This window comes from Coturnix japonica, chromosome 1 (genome assembly GCF_054131305.1).
Source record: "Coturnix japonica strain WE chromosome 1, WE-NBRP24, whole genome shotgun sequence".
Taxonomy (NCBI): domain Eukaryota; kingdom Metazoa; phylum Chordata; class Aves; order Galliformes; family Phasianidae; genus Coturnix; species Coturnix japonica.
In genome coordinates this window covers 10,636,786-10,658,380 of record NC_140663.1, presented here as the reverse complement: position 1 = coordinate 10,658,380, position 21,595 = coordinate 10,636,786, and the positions used below count along the sequence as shown (strand labels likewise).

Genomic DNA, 21,595 nt, shown 5'->3' with positions numbered 1-21,595 from the left:
AAAATTGTCACACATTCTTTCTTAAGATCTTGTGATTCTGAAGTCACCTTCCTGATGCTGGGAAATTGATTCAAGCCTCTGAAAGCTTATTCAGGATAATCACATTAAAGCTTCCTGTGAGAAGCTGAAGAACAATCTCATAATACTAACTGATAAAATGGCAGATGAATTTTAATCTCCATAAATGCAAAGAAATGCACATTGGAAAAAAATAACCCTAACTCTGCATACACATACATATGTAATGATGAGCTCTAAAGCTGTTATTACCACTTAGGGAAAAAAGAATCTTCAAGACACTTACTTAAGCCCAGCAGCACACAAAACCAAAGAGAACATCAGCAATCTCAGGAAAGGAATTGAGACTAAAACAGTCTCAAAAACACCTGAAAAGCAGAGCTAGCAGGGGCAGCCCCTTCCATCAGGGCTGGTGATAAGTTGTCTGCAAAGGGAGTTATGATTTTTTGTGATTCTCCTGCTGGACAGACACCACATGTGATACCAGCATATAACACCAGTGATAATATGTAAGTGTAAAGGAAGTGATTATTTAGAGTTTTTCATTATAAAGAATCATGATAAATACCACCTGATACCTAGTGAAATTGTCAGCAAGCAGGCATCTAACAAATAATCATTTATTTTGCTTCTCCCCTCCCCCCAGAGAACACATAACTGAACTGTGGATCCCATTACCCTGAGAGACTGTGAAACAGGAAACTTTAAATGGACCTGAAAAAAAAATTAAACACATTCATAAAGGATAGTTAAGCACAATGAACCTTACGTAGCCTCCAGCTCAACATTACTTTAAGAAACTAGGAGATATTAAGTAGGAAGGTGTGAGAAGATTATATCAGCTTGGCTTCTTGTAGTTTTTTCCCGACCATCTGCTCTAAGTATTACTTAGATACAGGACACAGGTTAGGCAGAGAGCTATTCTGAGCCAGTAGAGAAGACCTTATGTTCCTATTTTGTATTCCTCATTACGTGTAAAGTAGGAATTTATCTCTGTTCAGCACAAGGCCCAACTTTCTTTCAGCTTTTGAAGCACACAAAATCTCCAGAATTCTAATTCTAATTCCATTATAATTTAGACAATTCTCATTCACTTAATACCATATAGATAATTTTTCAGAACAATTTGAGTAGTAGGTAAAATAGAATGAAAACCAGATTTCATCTGTCCAGGAATAAAAGCAGCTTTAAAAATATAGATGCCTAGTCTTACCAGTCACCATCACACGTATGTTTGGATACAGAAGATTTCTACAGTCAGACAGACACAGTAACACTTTTTAATTTTCACAATTTTGACTGAAGTCTATGAAAACTGTAAAGACTGAACATGCCTGAAAGAACTGCAAAGCAGAGACAGGCCCAGTGTATTATTATGGCTGAAAGTTTGAGTGAATTTGCTTTATTTTCCAAGATTTTATGTTAAAACACTCTACAATGAAGAATAAACATAAAACTAGAGAAAAGCCCCACTCGCTAACAACTTTCTGTAGAATGCAAGCTATGTTAGGTATTCCACGCTCATTTTAGTTCAGTGTTAGCCATATATTATTTTAACTTAAAAAGTAGTGAAGAATTTGGCATGTCTCATCAGGGACTCTCATCACAGCATGACAACAGTCCACACTGTATGAGTTATGCAGCCTAGGAACACCTGATCGCAATGTTCCTTATAGTTCAGCACCTTTGATGAGAAATTCCCAAAGGCAATGCTTTAAGTTTGGAGAAAAGAAGTCTCTGGCATTAAACTCAAAGATTTACAGAGAAGGAAATAAGTTGCATAGAATGTGAACTAGCGAGGAGACATCCACCATTCTTTCAATCAGTTTTACAGCTTATCTTGCTTTTCTTGGTGTAGCAAAATTTGGTGTGCATGAATATATGCAAAGCTGAAATAGTTCTTGGCCACACATAATGATTAAAAAATAAGAGCTGAGCCTCAGTCCTCAGAGGGATCAAATCTGTGGTGGCACTACTTCATCCTCAAATTCAGAACAAGTTTGTACAAAATCTCAGCTGATGGGCACTGAGGCAAATGAAAGGCAAAGCACAACAGCAAAAATGGAAGGGCAACATTCCCGCTTCAAACGTCTTTCAGTTGCTCATGATAGTAATGAATTTCAATATTCTGCTCTCCCTGTGTAGCTCCCTACAGCAACATCAGTGTGATCTCTGCACACATCAGGAGAGCAAAATAGCGAAACAGAGAACTAGTGGCTCAGAGCTTACAGTGATCAGAATGGCAGGAACGGCTAGATTAGGTCGATGGGATGTGAGATAAACACGTCCACCCCCGCTTTTGTCTGAAGTGTGAGCACTGACCAAACTACTAACTGAATGCTCTCTGAAAGATGTGCAAATTCAGTATGTCAACAACACCAAGCACGCAGTAGGAATGTGAAGCATTACTGACTTTTTAAAGCATGTCCTGTTTTGGAAAACTGTACTGGATTTACATGGCGCTGTCACAGCTGAGGCATGAGCAACTCTGGGTGCCTCTGGGAGAGCAGGTTAAAGAAAGGGAAAAACTGCTGTGTAACAGCAACTGGGAGAGAGGAGTGAGAAAGAGAAGAGAAATAGTAGAGAAGCAGCCCTGCAGCCCCCATGATCAGTGCCAAAGGAGAGAAGGAGTTGCTCCAGGCATGAAGTAGAAGCTCCCTGTAGCCGAGGAGAGGCCCATGGTGGAGAAGGAGGGCTGCGGGAGCTGCTGCCCAAGGGGACAGTGCTGGAGCAGTGCATGAAGGGTGGGCTCTATGGTATACAGACCTACTTTAAGGCAGTGCTTGAGAAGCTACAGCCTGTAGGAAACCCTAAAGGGGTGGGCCTTAGTTTGGGAAGGCTATATAAATAGTTGCTCTGTCATTTCCCCGTTTTTTTGGGTAGTTATTACTATGCCAAAATGGAACACAATTGCTACTCCAGAAAAGGAATAATAAGAATCTAACAGCACATATCTTTCTCAGATGAAGAAGCAAATAACAAAAATATTCTAAATCTACTATCCTATGTGGCCTTTCTGCCAGTCAGGTCATTAGTCAGAACATTCAGAAGAGAGAAAAATTTCTCAAATTTTTGTGAATCTCAGGAAGAAACAAAGGAGATGTAAGTAGAACAGTATCTCAGACATCATGGATGGCAAAGAAAGACATTATGGATGGCAGAGAAATGTTTGTGTGCATTGATTTTTTGTTTGTTTTTAAGCATCCCTGTAATCATGGGAAGGAAGCCAGCACACATGCAGTTTGGCTATCAGACATGATGTAATTGTCAATGACTGTTGTCACATTCTTTGAAAACCCATTAGAAGTGAAAGAAGGAAAACTTATCATGAATATGTACACAGTCCAGAATAAACAGTGTTTGAACACAAATTGTCTGCCACCAGAATATTATTCATTGTTCTCTCTGGAATGAATATTCATGAAGACATAATTGCAATATTTGTTGTTGCATAAACGAAATCTCCAAAAGCACACTCCTCATCTGAATAGGAAACCCTTCAAGTCGATCAATAACTGGAGCCTACGCTGAGAAAAAGGCAAACCTCCTTCTTACAGATGAAATATCTTTCCACCTAAGTGGATTTCAACAAAAGCCATTCATTGGGTTTTGGAGCATTACCCCGCCTCTTTTCACTAATGGATAGTCTACCTGGCCTTCTTTAAAAAAAGGATCTGCATGATTCTTACAGTATTAACATAAAAACTTATCAATATGCTTTGTCAGCCAGCTTTTCAAGCTATCTTTTCTCTTGTACGAGCATCACTCATACTATTGCAGATGCTTAAGTAATACATGAAAATATGTTTATTACCTTCCCATATTAACATCAATTCATTGCAATTCTTCTTATTCTTACCTGGTGATGGTACAGACTGAAGAGATACTTCAGTTCTTTACTAAAGTTCCTTAAGCTACTAGCTATTCACAGTGTGCAGGATTAAAACTTAGGGGAAAAAAGGTTTTCTTTTACTTCTCACTAGGCTAATGTCTACTCTTTAAAAGTATGTATTTGATTCCATTTCAGCCAGCAAAACAAAAGAGAATACTGGGCCAGCAAAAATCCAGAAATAAAATTTAACTTCTCAAAAATTAACACCTAAATTTAATGAATAATCTGAACTACTTGACAGATGTCAAATGCACTATGAAGATGTATGCTAACCAGATGTCATAGGCAAGCATGAGAAAAGAAGTGTAAGAGATGAAATAAGGTTACAAAATGCTTTGCACATTTGAAAAACAAAAATATAGAGGGGATAAAACTCAAAGTTCAAACAACTTTGAAAGTCTCTTCTGTAGCAAACTGAAATGTAATGTCTTTTAAGAGTTGTGTAGTCATAAAGTTTAAGGTATCTCTTATCTTTCCCATTGCTCATCAGAACAACAGAACTCTGTTTTGTGTATTAATGTACACATAAAAATCACTCCACCCTGTGTGAGCAGTGACAAACACTTTCATGTTCACCAGCTGCACATGATTGTGACGGATATACAAGAGACTGTTGTAGTTTTTCTAAAACTGTTTAATTTTGAGAGCAATACACAGTTATTTTGGGCTTTTTTTTTTTTTTTTTTTGTACAGAAGGAACAGAATGTCCAGATATAATAACACAGTAGGTTTGGGTCTGGTCTTGGACACTTCCAGGGATAGGGCATCCACACCTTCACTGGGCAGCCTATTCCAGCGCCTCATCACCTTCATGGGGAAGAATTTATCACGTATCTGATCGAAATCTACCCTCTTCTCATTTAAAGCTGTTATCCTATGTCCTGTTAGTACACTCCCTGTCCTCATCTTTCCCATGAACCCAAATGGATGAAGATTTTCTGTTTTCATAGCAGGAAAACTGGAATAACTGAAATTTTCTCAGAGGAGTAAAAAATCTAGAATGGTGTTCTTTAGGGGAAAATCTTCCTGTCACAAGAATATGCTTTATAGTAAAAAAGATATGCTACAATTACAAATTGTATATGAAAAAATAAATAATAAAATGGGGAAATCAGGGACTACTTAAAAGAAAATAGATGAGAGAAATCCAGTTGGAAAGAAGAAAAATGTATCTGCTCTTCATTTTCACAGTTTCATAGGCAACAAAATATAACACTTCACTACAATGTGTAATCAGAAATAATTATTTTGATTAAAAATTAGACAGTCTGTATAATTTAATTAGACTTAAAAATTTCTTGGTGATATGACTGAGAGGTGACTGCGTCTGCTTGGACTCACCAGTCCTTTACCCCCATCTTCAATAGACTCAAGAGTTTTCTCAGACCTGGGGAGATTTCCTTTCATTTTTATAGTTCTGTGCTGAATAATTCCAAAATACATCACAAATCCAAATCCTATTTACGCAGTCTGCGTTGAATTATACACATCTCTGCTTTTATACTTTTCACATTTTATAGTCAGTATTCCAAAGCCTTCCAGTGCAAATACTGAAAATGCAGTTCTGCTGTTCCAACCGTTTTACAGCAGCCACAATCCACTTACTAAACACCTACACGTTCCTTCACTTGGGGGGAAAGCTTGAAATTGTACCAGTATATTTTTTGTCTCCTACAAACAGTGCTTATCAGCTACTGGGTTTGCGGGGTATTTGTCAGGAAAGACAGGTAAAGTGCTGCTTTGCCTGTCAAAACTTAAATATAGGACATCTGTGCTCAGACAGATTTTTCCAGTTCTATCTAACAAGGAACCCAGCACTCACTGTGAGGAGACTGGGCTGGAGTCAAAGCACGGATCTCACAGAGGCCAAATTACTGAGACCTTTGTAAAGCATGTTATAAAAAATGGGAGACAAGGAATTGTAAATACAGTGAATTTTAGGTCATGGAATGGATTGAAAAGGACCACAGTGATCATCCAGTTTCAACCCCCTTGCTGTGAGCAGGGTCGTCAACGACCAGACCAGGCTGCCCAGTGCCACATCCAGCCTGGCCTTGAATGCCTCCAGGGATGGGGCATCCACAACCTCCTTGGGCAACCTGTCCCAGTGTGTCACCACCCTCTGTGTGAAAAACTTCTTCCTAATATCTAAGCTAAACCTCCCCAGTCCCAGTTTAAAGCCATTCCCCCTTGTCCTACCACTGTCCACCCTCATAAACAGCCCAGTTCCCTCAACCTTTTTTCATAGGAGAAGTGCTCCAGACCTCTGATCATCTTATTAATCCTCCTCTGGGCCTGCTCCAAGAGTTCCATGTCTTTCTTGTGCTGGGGGCCCCAGACCTGAACACACTACTGCAGATGGGGTCTCACAAGAGCTGAGTAGAGCAGGACAATCTCAAGAGAAACCCTGTCTATTTGTCTATTTTGTGGAACTCAATTGCTAATACACAGAGAAGTTTACATTCATCCTCACTGGTCTTTAGATACATTGTGCTATATGCAAAGAGCAACCAAAGAATGTTGAAAAAAAAGACAAATAACTTCCCTTTTAAGGTATGTGAAAAACAGAGAGTGTAACTAGAATTATTAGTGAGCCATTTGATTTCCTATGTTCTAGCTTTGAAATAGCTGTTGAATATCCAACAGGTCTGTAGAGCAAGGCAAACTTTCCAGTCAAGAACATCAAATCACATTCTACTTTAGATGCAGTGAGATTGCTGACCTTCTGGAAGAAATTTAAAATGAGGCCGTTATGAAGATTAATTTTTAAAGAGGAAAAGACTGCTTTTCCTTTTTAATTAATGATCTCTGTTAAAAACAAGATATTTCATAAAAAAACCAGAGGAAGGAGAAACAATAAAAATGTGGCTAACTGGTCATATTGTAATAAGTATAATCCCACAAGTCTCCTTTGTTTAACATGTCATGCTTCATTGCCATTTAGAAGTCAATGACTGAAGGATTAAGGCTATACAGAGAATAGGATTAAAAATCACCCAGTCTGATTTCTATTTATGATTAAATAATATTTCAGAAGAAATTTCAACCTTCTGATTTTCATTTGCACCAAGACCTTGTGAACAATCTTTGCTAAATACGACCTTATGAATTCTTTTCTATGTGAAATGACTCTTTACAAATTTTCCACATTGGAGCATCCACTACACAATGTTTGTACTTCGGTGGCAAAAATTAACCTCATGCAGTCAGTAAGGGATTTGCTATGTGCTTTAGTGGTGAGTGCAATCCAATTTATAGCTCGTTAAAATGTGAATTGTTAAACTTCTGTCTCTGTTTCTCCTGATGAGTTTAAAAGTCCTTCTCCCTCCCTTTTAAATTTCATTATGCATTCCAGCTGAAAACTGCTTAAGCTTAGCTAGTTAACTTGGCAGCAAAGTGAAAAAGGGATGCTATTAGAAACTGAATGTGAGGAGCTCCAGCAGAACCAGAAGAAACTCAAACTGCCATTCATTTTCCCACTCAAAATACCCATTTTGTGGTAGCCATGTAGCCTTTTTCCAATTTCAGCAGTTCAAGCTGCACTAACAAGGTAGCTTCAGCTTTCTGTCCATATTTAGGAGTCGGTCATTGGTGAATGTGTTCATTTTATTCTGAAATCAAATAATTTCAGAAGTTTTACAAATCAAACCTATTGAAATTTAAAGTAAATATTCATTACTTTTTATATCACTAATAAACATACTGCAATCTTTACACTGGATATTTATTCTAAATGCTTTAATAAACATTCGACCCCTAAAGGAACCATATATAAACAATATAACTTCATAGCTCAGAATCTCAGAGCATCTTACAAGCAAGTAAATTTCCTAGCCACTCAAGTGGTGTGCTTACAGGACACCAGTTCATAAAACACTAAAACTTGAACAGATTTGTTTTGGTAATGCCATGAACTCATTTGAATGAAAGCCTGTGCTTTTCAGCATCTAAGACCATGAGACAATCTCATCTCTGCAAGTTCCTCTCAGGCTGACAGTACCTGTTCAGACAGGGACTCTGTGGGTCCTGCTGATCTCTCCATTCGAGCACACAATCTAGGTGAGTAGTGGGAGCACTGAGCACACAATCTAGGTAAGAAGTGGGAGCATTGAGCACACAACAGCCAAGTGCTAGCTAAACAGTCAAAGAAAAAAGACATTCTTTCTTACTTTTATTCATTCCGGTCCTTGCAATTATTAGCTCTATTTAAGATTAAGGTTAATACCCCACAGGGATTTGTATATCTGCTATAATGAGAAACTCCAATGCCTCTGAAAGCAACACAATACTTAATAGTCCATTACAACTTAAAGGACTTATCTATCACAATGACAAGCAAGCTTCAAGGAAGCACTCCTGAATCTCATGCTTCTTCTAGAAAGATGTCAGCAGGTTGCCTAGGGCTGGCCCCAAGGCACAGGCAACCAAAGTATGGACATGTAGACAGCTCTTTTGTCCTCAGTGTTACCCAAGGATGAACAAGATTTACTCAGAATATGTGTCACTGCAACCTGATTGTCCAGAGAAGTATCTTCTGAACTCACAGGAAAACAAAACCCACTAATGAAGAACACCCCATTCTTATTATCATTAGTGTGACTTTGCCACATAAAGATTTTTTTTAAGTCAATGCATTTCCAGCTGGCATTGCCAGCATGAAATGCCCTTCGAATGGTTAGAAATGTTCAAGAGATTTCCTCTTATTGTTTAATAGATTCAGAACTTAAAAGGCAACTTGAAAAAAAGCATGTGCTTAAATAGCAGAAAAATTTATTGTGATCAATATTATTACAAGTAACAACAGCTCCATTACACAACTGATGGCATTAAATGCTGTTTAAAAAAAAAAGGGTTAGTACATTGAAAAACAGAGTTCTAAGTAAGAACTCTGCAGTTTAAAAGTGCAGTACTCTTATCATCTGGAAACACCTGGATTTAAGTCACATCTGAAAATGAATTTTGTAGTCTGTCAATCAGTTTCCTAATTCCTAGTCATTTGTTCATATCACAAAGCCACCAGGCAGGAGTGCACGATGGGCAGTCTCTACCCAAAAGTGACTCAGGCCTTGTGTAGGAAGGGTTTTGATGCCTGAATTAAAAAGCGTTTGCAGAGCAGTTTTAAAAGTTTACAGCAAAATTACTCATCTGCATGTGGCACTCTCAGCTGAACCCTGCAAGCACTGCTTGCTTGCCCCTGGGAAAAGAAACCAACAGTCCTTGGCACAGCAACTCAACCCATCCCAGGGGAAGAGGTTAAAATGTCTAGGGACAATGTCATGCTCTATGTTCTTCTCATATTTTCTCTCTGGACTGATTAATCTGACACTATATTCTGCATCCCATCTGGCAAGGAGCTTACTAAACACGCTTTTCACACTTACAGCACGGTTCTTTTCCAGGCTGCAATAGAGAAAGTTTATGTGCTTTAAAATAAAACAAATTGGTCTCCTAACTTTTTTTTTTTTTTTTTTTTTTTTGTAGATAAGCAGCAACCTCAAGAGAATATGCAGAGGAGGTCAGGCTCTGGCTGTTAGGCAGAGGAAAAACATCAGAGCCTTGAATATTTCACTAAACCCTGGATCAAGATTAAAGATGCAAGCAAGTGATCAACCTCTGCCTTCAGATGTCTCTGTTTCCAAAGTACAGGCTTTCTGGCTCATTATTTTGTATTCAATCCTCTGCCCATGGATAAGTTCCCAACAAGAGATCTGGTTTCCCTTTTAGGCACCAGATCATCACTTATCAGATGCTGCAGCAAGTACCTGATCTCTTACAACAGCGAAATCCCTGCTTCCCTTCACAGAGATCAACTCCTTTGGACATCTCTCATCCATTCCAAATTTCCTCCCTTGCCGGCAATCACTTTCTGTGTACATATTGAGACAAAACAGTCCTGTATTTCCATGGAAAATACCAATTAGTATTAGAGTCCAGCCTCCAAACAGCTTCAGTGAAGAGTTAAAATCATTTTGAATATTTCTGTACTTTCTTGTGAGACAGACAGATGATTACACAGAAAGTCTTTCAATGCAGTAGACAGCTATTCTTTATTAACTGAGGACAAAAGAACCAATAAAAGACAACAGAGGTTAACTAGCTTTTTGTGAATTGCATGGCTGTCATGCACTATGGACAGAAAACTGTCAGAGATGGGTGCTGTGGACTTTATTTAGTAATCCTGTTCTGTTATCTGTGGCTTAGTTGTATGTTTTAAATGAGCACTGAACTAAAATTCTCCAAGGCAGTTTCCCTGAAAAAATGCCCACATGAACTGCTAACAAAGTAAGTGGAGGCCTTTTTATATGTTGTGATGTCTCACTCCACATAAAAACATTATTAAATATACTGACATATTTAATAACCAACAACATTCCAGAGTTTGAAGACAACAACCTATGCTGGTTCAAAGTTTGAAAAAGAGACTCTCTTTACCAATACCAAAAATAATTCCCTGAAAATAGGGTTTAAAATAGCAGTGCTGGTAGACCCTTGATTGTAGTGGAACAAATGGTACCATTTAACATATAATGCAGCTAGTGCTTAACATTAGATATCAATCATGGCTTGTATAATCTTAGGAATTCCTATTTTGATCAAGTAAAAAAAAAAACTTTTCCAAAGCTGATATCACTTTCTACTTTGGTGTCTGAGGCAAATGAACCCTGTGTGTTTATACTGCCTGTCTGTTAAAGTCTGAATCTATTGCTAGTTTTCAACTAATGTTAGCTGAGTCACAGATGCCTCAAGGATAAACACATTACATGACTTGTAAAAATCAGCAACTGTGAAGGGGAAGATGCCTTATAGGTGCTCCTGCACCCAGGTATGTTACACTAAGAACACAGCAGATGGCCCAGCCTAGCCTGCCTAGAGCTTGAAAGCTGTCCTGGAACCTGGGGAACCCACATAAGCTTATGAGGGCCTGGGTGAGTGGGAGGACAGGGAGGCTGGAAGCGTACAGAATGACATAAGGTAATCGTGGAAGAACTGAGGCTGTTTCTTCTTAAGTTATGCATAATCTTTGTCAGAATGATGTATTTTGGTTATTGATCTTTTTATGTTTTGATTTACTCATCTTCTGGTAAATGCCTGATTTTTGACACTATGTGATCATTAATTTTTCTAGTAGAATTTTTGTCATGTTCACCCACAGAAAGAGAGGACCTCAAAAGACTGTCAGAAATGGAAATAATTTTATAAATAAGATAAATAGACTGCAGAGTGCTGCTAAAGATGTGAGATCACAGCCTAGTCCCCGGCTCAGCTGCTGATCAGGCTTTCTGATAGAAAATACGAGAAAGTCCTTAAGAAAGTTTTCAGAACCAACTTAAAAAGCAAATGAACACATAAGCAAACAAAGAAAAAGCAACAGAAGAAAGCAAAATAAAAATAACCCCACATAATTCTAAGAAGAAAAAAATAATTAAAAGATTTTTACAATTCACAGCGAGAACAATTAGAGAGTAGCAACAAGCAGAATATTGAAAGAGACAGTGTTCAGGGTCACACAGTGCTTAAAAAAACCCAAAAGCCTCCTAGCTTTCTCCCTCAGCTCATACTGGACTCCATTCATTCAACAGAAACAAGGGCTTGATTTGGAGTTACAAGATGTCCTGCTGATGCATTGCCCACTCAGCACAGTACAGCATTTCCTCCTCTTTTCACATCTTACCCTACCTGTAGTGTTTTGCAGAAATCTCACATGCAAATCTCTGCAGTTAATGCAGCCTAACTCACCAAAAAGGCCCCAACTCCTTTGACAGAAATCTGTTTTCAAATGCAAGGCTACTACTGCTTCAGCCAAATCTGCAGATGAGAATTTAGCTACTATACACCGCCACTAGTGGGCACTGGAATGAACAAACAGTACCCATACAAGACAAAAGTTCAAATCTTGGTTGCCAGTGAAAACAGATGTAAGAATCAAGAAGTAATGCTTCACCCATAAAACCAGCACACCTAAACTCAAGTGCGCTGACAAAAAGAAAATATTGGGAGATGACATCTTACAACATAATAGTGAAGAATCAGGTAATCAATGACAAATAATTTCTTATTATGCTTGTGATTTACTTTAAGTGGTGATTTCTGTAGAGTTATGCATAGATTTAACTGTAGGGCCACTTGTACTTGCTAAAAGGAAGGAGGTGTATGCAAACATAGACATTCTGTAGTTCAATCATAGCAGAGATACTAAAAGAAATCTGAGAAATAAGAAATCTTTGCTATGTGGCTTGAGTTCTTAAAAAGAAATTTGGAGTGTATTAAATCTAAGTATACCATGAGAAAGTTTTTTATTTTTTGGTTTATTTTTGTTTTTTTAATGATATGAAAAATTGTTTTAATGCTTTAATTTTAAAAAAAAATGTTTTAATTGTTTTAATGATATGAAAAACTGTTAATTTTAACAAAGCCTGGTGAAATCTGAGAAAATACTTGGCTAGTATTCCTGTTTACATTTGTGGACTTGTACCAACAGAGTCAGAGTTGCCCATATAAACATTCTTCCATCTCTGAAATCTGTCTTTCTACCAGAGCTAGATGGTTTAGAGAGGTAAAAGACCTACAGGAAATAAGCAAAATGGTCAACTGCAGACTAATTGCAGGATTTCAGTTATTTCTATAGTATTCTATTTCTATAGTAAGTGGGTATGAAAAATATTGGTGAGGCAGTAGCTTAGACCAGCAACATGAAGTTGGACCGTATGTTAAATGGTGAAATTCTGAGAAAGAACTATTTCTTAGCATTAAGGCACTAATAACATAGAATGGTTTTAAAATAATTCTTTCTTAATTCTTAACACATTTTAAAGAAGTTAACAAACTGAATACGAAGTTTAAAAGGTGCTCCTGTGTCTCACATGGGATGTTTCCAGCTAAAAACTTACTACATAAATTCTTAGAAAAAAAGTGAAGAAAAGTGGGCCTTTTTACTCATGTGAATGCTTATTGCTTTTGCAAGGTAGCTACTATCTTGGCATTAGAGATGGCCTAGTCAGAGATCATCCTTATGATTTGGACTTTAACATTCATCTTCACATTTTTTATTTCATTTTGCTTTGTTTGGCATACTAAACATATTAAATTAACGAATTAAAAAATCAGTTACAGCAATAAATCATCAGTTTTCTCTCTTTTTTTTTTTTCTTTTCCTAATTGGAGAAAGGGGGGTTGGGATCTGAGATGTTTAAGGATGATTAATCAATGTGATGACAGTGGTCTTGAAGATGGAAAAAGAACTGAGTTCTTGAATTCATGACTATGTGCATGATCCTGCATGTACCAAACAAAGCAGTGAGAGAAAACTCTTCGGGTACGGTGAAAAGGAAAAGTCCTTCATGCCTTTAAGTGGCAAGTTACAGGTATGTGGAGGTTGAAAGTACCAGGCATTTACACATGAACCACATGTCTGTGCCCTTCATTGTTAAAATAGATCTGGTATGCACAGTCAATGAAGTCAAAAGGCAACTTCACTCACCTAAATAAACATCTCTCTTTTTCAGTCAGGTTTGTGGGTGTAGAGTAGATGGAAAGGCAGATGACAGATGAATAATAGGTGAAATCAAAACTTTATTTATAGTTTTGTGTCTACTTGTATTTGAAAATGAAGACATGGCGAAAGGAGGTTGGCATAAAAAGGAAGAGAAGGGTAAGAATGATAGAGACTACTGATTGGAATAGGTTAGAAATGAGTGAAGTGAAATGCGACTTTCAGATCTCAGGAAATTTCCACAGATGTTTAATCCCCAATTTCCTACAGAATGGAATTTTTCCTAAAATGGATTCAAGAATTTGAAAAATTAAATTACTACATTTCTTAATAAAAATTAAAATTTCTACCATGATTGTTCTGTCATTTAGGCTTATTTCCATATTAGACTATATTTTATTGCCTTAGACTCTGATAGTAGACTACTCACATAATATAGTTGCAATCGTGCACATCTGATGAGTCTGTTACATGTTATAACTCTATGTAAAATGTAGCAACCAGGGAATCCAGCTTACAGTGGGCAGAACTATAATGTCTATCTTCAGACCAATACTGGTCAACCATTCTACGATTCTATGATTTTTCATGTTAAAAAAATACCAAAACAAAACTAGAAAACATTTTTAAAAAGTATTCCAACCAGAAAATTCCATTTTTTAAAAAATCCCTGTTTTTAGGAGAATAATAATTAAAAAAAAAAAAAAAAGTCAAGGCTTCCTGAAAGATATCAAAAATGAGTAAAATATTCAAGTTTGTATTGCCAGCCATTTATCTTTCCTGATGTTATGAAACTCAAGCACCAAATAAACAGAAAGAAAGAGGCGGTTCTTTCTTCAAAGAACTACCATCTAAGTAGATCTGACAGAGAAAAAGTCAAAGTAATTTGCTGAAACTCACGCAGAAGGTCATGACAGAGACAGAAATAAAAATCAGCCCTTAAAACCTCCTGACCTACAAAGGGGGCAAGAGCAGTATCTGTCATTAAAGAAAAACAGAAGGAGTTCACAGCGTGAAGGCAAAGAAAGCTTAACTTGGTAGAGCTTGTCAGTCTCTTGGAAAAGATGTGAAATTTTCTTCCAAGAGTAGGGATGTGCTGGAAGGTTAGTTCACACTTTCAAATAGAAGTGAGCAAGCACTGAGATTTGCAGGTATGGAACGCTGGGGAACATGGAGAATTAGTTTTTGGCAAAAGAGCACTGAAGAGCTGGAAGTGGAGGAGAGGAGATGCTTGGAGCAGGGGGACCTTCAGTATTGTTGGGCCAAAACATCAGGAGGACTCAAATATTAAACGCTTCTCAGACTTTGGGGTGGAGATGGTGTGCTGGTGGTAGAATAAAGAAGGATTTAGCAGGATTTGCACAGAAAGAGAATAGGAAGGTTGGGCTGTTGAGATGAAAACCTGATGGCAGAATCTGATAGGTGATAAGGACATAATAGTATATCTCAGAGAATCAATACAAGTTTCAAATGTTGCAAAAGCAATGTCGATGAAGATACAAGCTATGAAGATAGTGATATAGAGGCACATTAAGTATCATTTCCTATATCTCAGCACGTTCTAAATTTTTGTATCTCTTAGTAAAAATGTGCCAAAACAAATCATGAAATATAAAAGAAAAGATGTGTGGCATAAAAAAGCGATACCAAGTCATAGCTGAAATGTGTGAAATTATTTCTTGAACTGACATTAAATCTAGTTGAAAATTCCATACCCCCATGTGCTATAACAAGCACCATGGTGGAGGACCTCAGAGCAAGGTACAGTCATTTAAAGACATTTTAAGACACTTTCTTCTGCAAGTATTGGACATTAAAAAAAAACCAAAAAACCAAAAAGAAAAAACAACAAAAAACCAGAAAACCACAACAGCAATTTTTGAGAAACTCAAGAACCTTAGGGAAAGAGGGGGACATTGCAAGAACAAACTATAAGAATACAAGATCCTACTCTGTTAAATTTCAAGTACTTTGCAATAGTGAGGTAAGTAACTTTAAAGGACAGCACAACCCAGAACACTATCCTAATTCAGTAATCTAGTAGTCAAATAACTGTAAGATAATGCTGTTTCTTTAATGCATTGATCATCATTTAAACTTACATCAAACACTGCTATTTTTAAAATATTTCAGTATATTTCGAGATCTCAATATTGCAGTTAAAAGAAAAAGAAAAAGCAACAGACATTCACTCCAAGTAATGTGGTATGTTACTTCATAGATATAGCTGGATTTATTCTCTCTGCTTTTTCTGTGACTATTCCTTTATTTAGGTAATGCGAGGGATTTATAATACAGAACTCCTGTGCCCTTGTTTTGTTTCAGTAACACTTCTTGTCAGTACGGAATTTACTCCAGGGACTAGTGCTGTAAGTGCTGGAATAAGCATCACAAAATCATTCAGACATGTAATTTCTGATGTCAGAAGAGAACGTCAGAATTACTGCTGAAATAAGGAAAGGGTTTTTAGAATAAAGCAGCCTTTCAAAAAGAAGCCGTTTGCAAAAACAGAACGGTTTATACCAAATCATTGCCCCTACATTTCATACAACCAGCAACTCTTCAGTGACCCTCTATCAGCCCTGAATTGCTCTGAGTTTTCTTTCAATTAATAATATCTACATTAAACAACGTAATGCATTTAAAAAAATTAAAATAAATCAGCCACAGTACATGAAAGCCTATTTGTCATTTTAAAGTACTAAAATGCTTTGAGTTAATGTAAACAGCATGCATGCATTTAATTCTCTGTATCTCATAACAACAAAACAAGAAGCATCTTTAGAAATCATTCCTTCTTAACTGGCTCATTTAATTAACAATGAAGTATTAAACAATAAAATAAAACTCCTCAGCAGAAGATCCATCCCTGTGCATATTTAATTTGGCTTTATTAAATGATTCTGATCCCTGAAACTTTACTAGAGCAAAAATAAAAATCATTCTGAGTGCATAAGCAATAGTTTGAGGAGATGTGTATTCCATCTCTCTCGCTGAGTTAGTCGATTTACTACTCATCTCTCCTGCGTATCAGTCGCAGCTCCTCTAAGCATCCCCACACTATTCACACTGATAAATTTTAAACCCTTAACAACGCAGTACCCCAAACGCAGTCACAGACTCGGACAGACACAGATCTATTTTCTCCCTCCCACACGGTGCTTTATCAGACGCTATTTTGTTTAAATTGGCTACTAAACAGCATAGCACTGTACCTTTAAATACAAATCAAACAATATTCATATTCCCACGGTGCTGCTAGCTTCCCTTATGCATTGAATCGCCTGTAGATTAAAAGCTCAGAATCTGAAAAGGGATTCTGTTCTGCAGACCAAAGTTCTCCGTAGGAGATGAGGGAGAGGGTCAGTCCCGGAGTCACACACACACAACAGGCAGAAAACACACTTGTGATCCTCAGCTTTGGATAGCATCAGAAAGGGGAATAAAAAGCAGAAACACATGGCACACTGAGAACTGGTATCACTTATGGCTTCTAACCAAAGCAGCAATTAAACACCTTTCATCATTCCCCCAAATGCCTGATTTTTGTAAGAACTGAGAGACAGACACACACACAAAGGCAAATCCCCTCTGAGCAGCAACGAAAACTTAATAACCTACCATTTTCTTTGCACTCTTCTGGAGGTTTAGCCTTTTTCGCAAGTCGTGGATCCAGCCATGATGTTGTCTTTGTGTTATGGCTGAAAAGAAAAGAGATCACTCTGAGCAGACACATACTGAAAGGAATCAAGTTTATTCCTTAAGAAAAAAGGGTTAGTCCAACAAAATTGCAATCGATACACTTAATTTGCTTACTGGTTCTAAGTAGCCCTGAAGGAGGTGTAAGAGTAATTGTGCAAGGCAGCTGTAAATTTGGCAACCTCAGCTCCCTGTCCTCAAAGCAGCTATTTTTATTAAAATCAACTAGAATGTTGCCAAGTTAACCTCATTGAAAATGCAGAACTCATCCAGAGCAAAAGGAATTTATTACAAATACAGTGTTCTCCCGTTGAACGAGTGCAGGCGGCAGGATTCTGTATCATTCTCACAGTTTCTGGATAGAATTATTTTCATCTTAAACCTGTCCTTTTCATAAATGCAGGTTTCTTATTTCTCACCAGCAGCACTGGCAAGGCATAGCGAAAGTAATGCAAATTACGACATGTTCCTGCAAAGACTACATTTCCGGACAGAGTGATTAATGATACTTTGTTTAACAAACCTTTATCTCTTCATAGATAATCCTTCTATCAAGATAAAATAGATATGCACAAGCTGAATGAATCATGTGGCTTTCTATACTCTGAATAGATCCTTGAAGAATCAGCCATAAAATAGCACTGAACTGATACAAATTGTTTTCTAAGAGATTATTTTGTCAAATGAATTGACACTTAACACACCTAATGAGACTTAAACCAAGATTTTTTCAATGTATACCTTTACCAGAAGCATTTGAATTTTGATTTTGGAACCATTTTTTTTTCTTTTTCTTTTTTTTTTTTTAAATTTTTTTAATTTTTTAATTTTTTTATTTTTATTTTTTTTTAATTTTAAGTATGTTAAGCAAGGAAGACTATAAAACAGAAAAGGATGTGATCATTATTCCTTTATGTTTTGAGATGCCTTTCTTACAATACCATCATTCATAGTCCATTCTAACCCATGTTTTATTTATAAGATACACCCTAGGAGGATGCTTGTTACATATAGTTTATACAGTACTGAATTATTTAGGTTATTATTAATTTGCTATGTCATTGTGAAGTATACTTAAGACATCTCTTATGAACGTTAGCATAAGGTGTAGAGAAAGGGGGAACCTGGCAAAAAATGGATTAGGATGCAATTTTTAATTGGTGAGTTACTGACTGATACAGTCCACGTGGTCCAAACAACACTGGTTTCCCCAGGGAAAAGCAAATGCACGGTACCAGCCCGTTCTTACACCTTAACTCACTGTTTAAACCTTGGCAGGTAACTTTTCCTCTGCCTTGATTTCTCCACCTCTGAAAGCAGTGATAGTACTTACTGCTCAGCATTATTGTCACAATGTTAAGTCTTCCTACACACTTTGGATGAAAAAATAAAAATAAAAGGGAGATGAACGTTGTGTATGGATAAAATGTCAAACAAAATGAAAACTGAGGCATTTAAATTCCTATTTTCAGCACACCCTAGTCTAAAACACCATTTGTGACAAGCAAGGAGGAAAAATGAAATCTTCACCTACTTTAGGAACATGGCTGCATCTGCAGAATATGAAGAACAACAGACTAAAGGTAAAGCAAATTTGAAACAATGCCATCAGCCCGTGCTTGATTTCAAATGTAAGTAAGATGCTTTCTCTGAAGATCTGGCTGCCTGTGGTCTCCTGTAGGGTGTATTTTTATACCGCAGTCACAGCCTAGCTGCAGCTTTTGCAGACATACTTGAGCTAGCTTTAAATTAACCAGTGGAGCTACCGGCAGTGATGCTGTTGCAGCAGCGTGGAGCTCAGCATAGGCTGCTCTTAGCTCCTTGGGTGCAGCCAGCAGCACACACTGAGCTCCATGCTACCTCAGGTGCCTCATTAGTAGTGTCAGTGCTAGGCACTAGCTTGGGTTATCGGTGCAAGCTGAAGTAGCAACTCTGGAGTGTGGGCATGTCTGTGCAATAGCCACCGACTTCCAGCTACCAGTTCTGAATGACTGCAGGGACCCCCACTGGTTGCAAGGATTCACAGATAGTTTCCTACAGCTCCAGAAGAGGAAAATATATGACTACACTTAGGAATTTTTGCTATGATATAAAATGCATCCCAAAGCACTTTAGAAAGGGAATAAAAACCATAATTCCTATTTTAAAGGTGGGAAAATGGAGTCACAGAGACAGCAAGCAATTGTCCATAACCATCAAAGGACCCAGCGGCAGAACCAGCTCAAATGGCCAACTCTGTTGTAAGCTGGCTGGCTGGTGTTTGCCTCATAAGACTGCATGAAAGCAGAACAGACCAGTTCACCAGCCCTGAAAATATCCCTGTGACATTTCTAGAATAGGCCTGAAATGAGTTTCCAGGCTTCTGCAAAGACAGGTGCCAAGCTGAAAATAAGCCCAATTCAGCGTTATTGTTTAAACGTGTGAATTACTTGAATTACATCCTTTGAGGGTTTTGTTGAAACCAAAAGCAACAACAAGCAAACAGCTATGCTTCCCTTCAGCATAAATGTAGCTTTCATAAAGCCAGGAGGACTACTGCCTTCCAATTTTGTCCACTGTGCCCATTCCATGAAAAACCAAAGCTAAATAAAAAAGTCAACACTTTTTCCAGCAGAAGAATGATCCTTCTTCAGTCTGCAGCAGCATTTCAGAGAGTGAAGATGGTATATCATCTTGATGAGGTCTTACAACACTCAATCTCCTCTTCTGCTTTCTGTCTCATTCAGCAGAAGTTTGAATTATCTACAAGAACTTTTATCTAAAGAAAGCAGAAGGACCAAAGTACCTTTTGAAAATCACCCCTCTCCTTATCCGTCTCTGTGCTTGCTCCCTTGCTCCACATCATTCATACAAAAACTTATGGAATCACTTGCAACGGGACTTCAAGCACTTCCAGACAGGTGCTCCAGCATGTGGTAAACCTCCTTTTCCTTTTCTGAAGTTTGACTCTATCTGAAATAATGCAGAATCAACAACAGGACAAGAGGGAACTTTCTTAAGTTGTATCAGGGAGGTTCAGATTGGATGTTAGGAAGAATTTCTTCTCAGAAAAAGTAGTGAGGTATTGGAACAGGCTGCTCAGGGAGGTGGGATGTGGAGTCACCATCCTTGGAGGTGTTTGAGAAGAGAGCAGATATGGTACTGAGGGGCATGGCATAGTGGGCATTGTAGGGATGCATTGATGGTTGGACTAGATGATCTTAGTGGACTTTTCCAACTTTTATGATTCTATGGTTCTATTCTATGATTCTATGAACTGCATCTCTACAAAACCACCTTAGAGGTAACTGTTTGGATCACCTCAGCAACCAGGTACCCAGTGCACCTACACTCCTGCAATGAGTAACACTTGACTACTACTATATTTCTCTATGTAAAAGGAGAAAAGTGCTCCTGCATTACAGAATTGTGGTTGCCTCTGTATGTCTATTTCTCTCCCACCAAGGAGGTATATATAGCAGGGTCCTCTTCCAATCTCCCTTGTGCCAGATATTGAGTTGCAGGCTTTGGAAAGATACTTCTCTTTCCATACACCATGCTGTTGTTCAGGTTACGAAGCCCTGTCCTTGGAGACATTTAAGGCGAGGCTGGACCAGGCTCTGAGCAACCTGATCTAGCTGTAGGTGTCCCTGTTCATTACAGGGGAGTTGGACTAGATGACCTTCAAAGAGGTCTCTTCCAATTCAAATGATTCTATGATTCTACTCTATTATAATCTCCTGTTAAATGCCTTCTGGAAAGGGCTAAAACTGAGCTTAGACAGCAACACAGACACAAAAGAGGCAGTTTTCCACACAGATAGAACAGGCTGAAAATGAGAGGCAGAACAAGGGCTTGGTAGTGTTGGCTGTCTGAATGTCCCAGGGCAGGCTGCAGGGACAACCTGTGGAAGTTGTCAGCTCCTCTGAGTCCTAGCGCTCTGCCTGTTCTATATACAGCTCTGCAATGGATTAGAATCTGTAGAACCTATAGGGAGACAACATTTAGCTCCTAAAGAGTTTTTAACCTAATTTAAAAGTAGCCCTGGTAGGAAAGTTTTAACAGTGGCAAGAAGAAGGAACAGTTAAATGGTCAAATTAATATCAGTGGCAAAACTAACTCTGACACATATCTGCCACAAAAGCTGTGAACATTTTAAAGTTTCTGAAGCACTAAAAATCCTGTAAAATGCATGCAGGATAAGCTGTCCTGCCCCACCACTACATCTAACCATGTGTGCACTTTGAAGAGTCCTATAGGCAGACCAGAAGGAGAAGGGAATGAGGATTTGCAGATTAGTTATGAATGAGTTGTGGATGAGTAACAGAAGTGGTTGCAGAACAAATGCACAGTCAGAGCAGTTGTCACCAGCTGAATGAGCATGAAGTGATGCAACAAAAGCATCCTATGAGAAATACAGTTGTAGCCTCACCAGAATTTTCCACAGGCCATTTTTTCATTACTCAGCAACAATCATGCCTCATAATTAATGGGCAGATTTATAAAGGCTATACTTA

At 37.9% G+C, this 21,595-nt stretch overlaps 1 protein-coding gene across 20 annotated transcripts in view; it reads right to left on the bottom strand.

Moving 5' to 3' along the window:
• Positions 1-21,595, bottom strand: part of MAGI2 (membrane associated guanylate kinase, WW and PDZ domain containing 2) — a 679,299-nt gene that overhangs the window by 203,819 nt on the left and 453,885 nt on the right. For 16 of the 20 annotated variants that reach the window (XM_085512814.1, XM_085512758.1, XM_085512827.1 and 13 more), the window contains one exon: positions 17,022-17,101. In XM_085512814.1, the coding sequence (XP_085368940.1) occupies positions 17,022-17,101 (80 nt within the window). Of the gene's footprint in view, positions 1-16,615; positions 16,810-17,021; positions 17,102-17,216; positions 17,347-21,595 lie in introns of those variants that run through there. The other 4 variants (XM_085512847.1, XM_085512842.1, XM_085512851.1 and 1 more) reach the window with 4 other exon arrangements.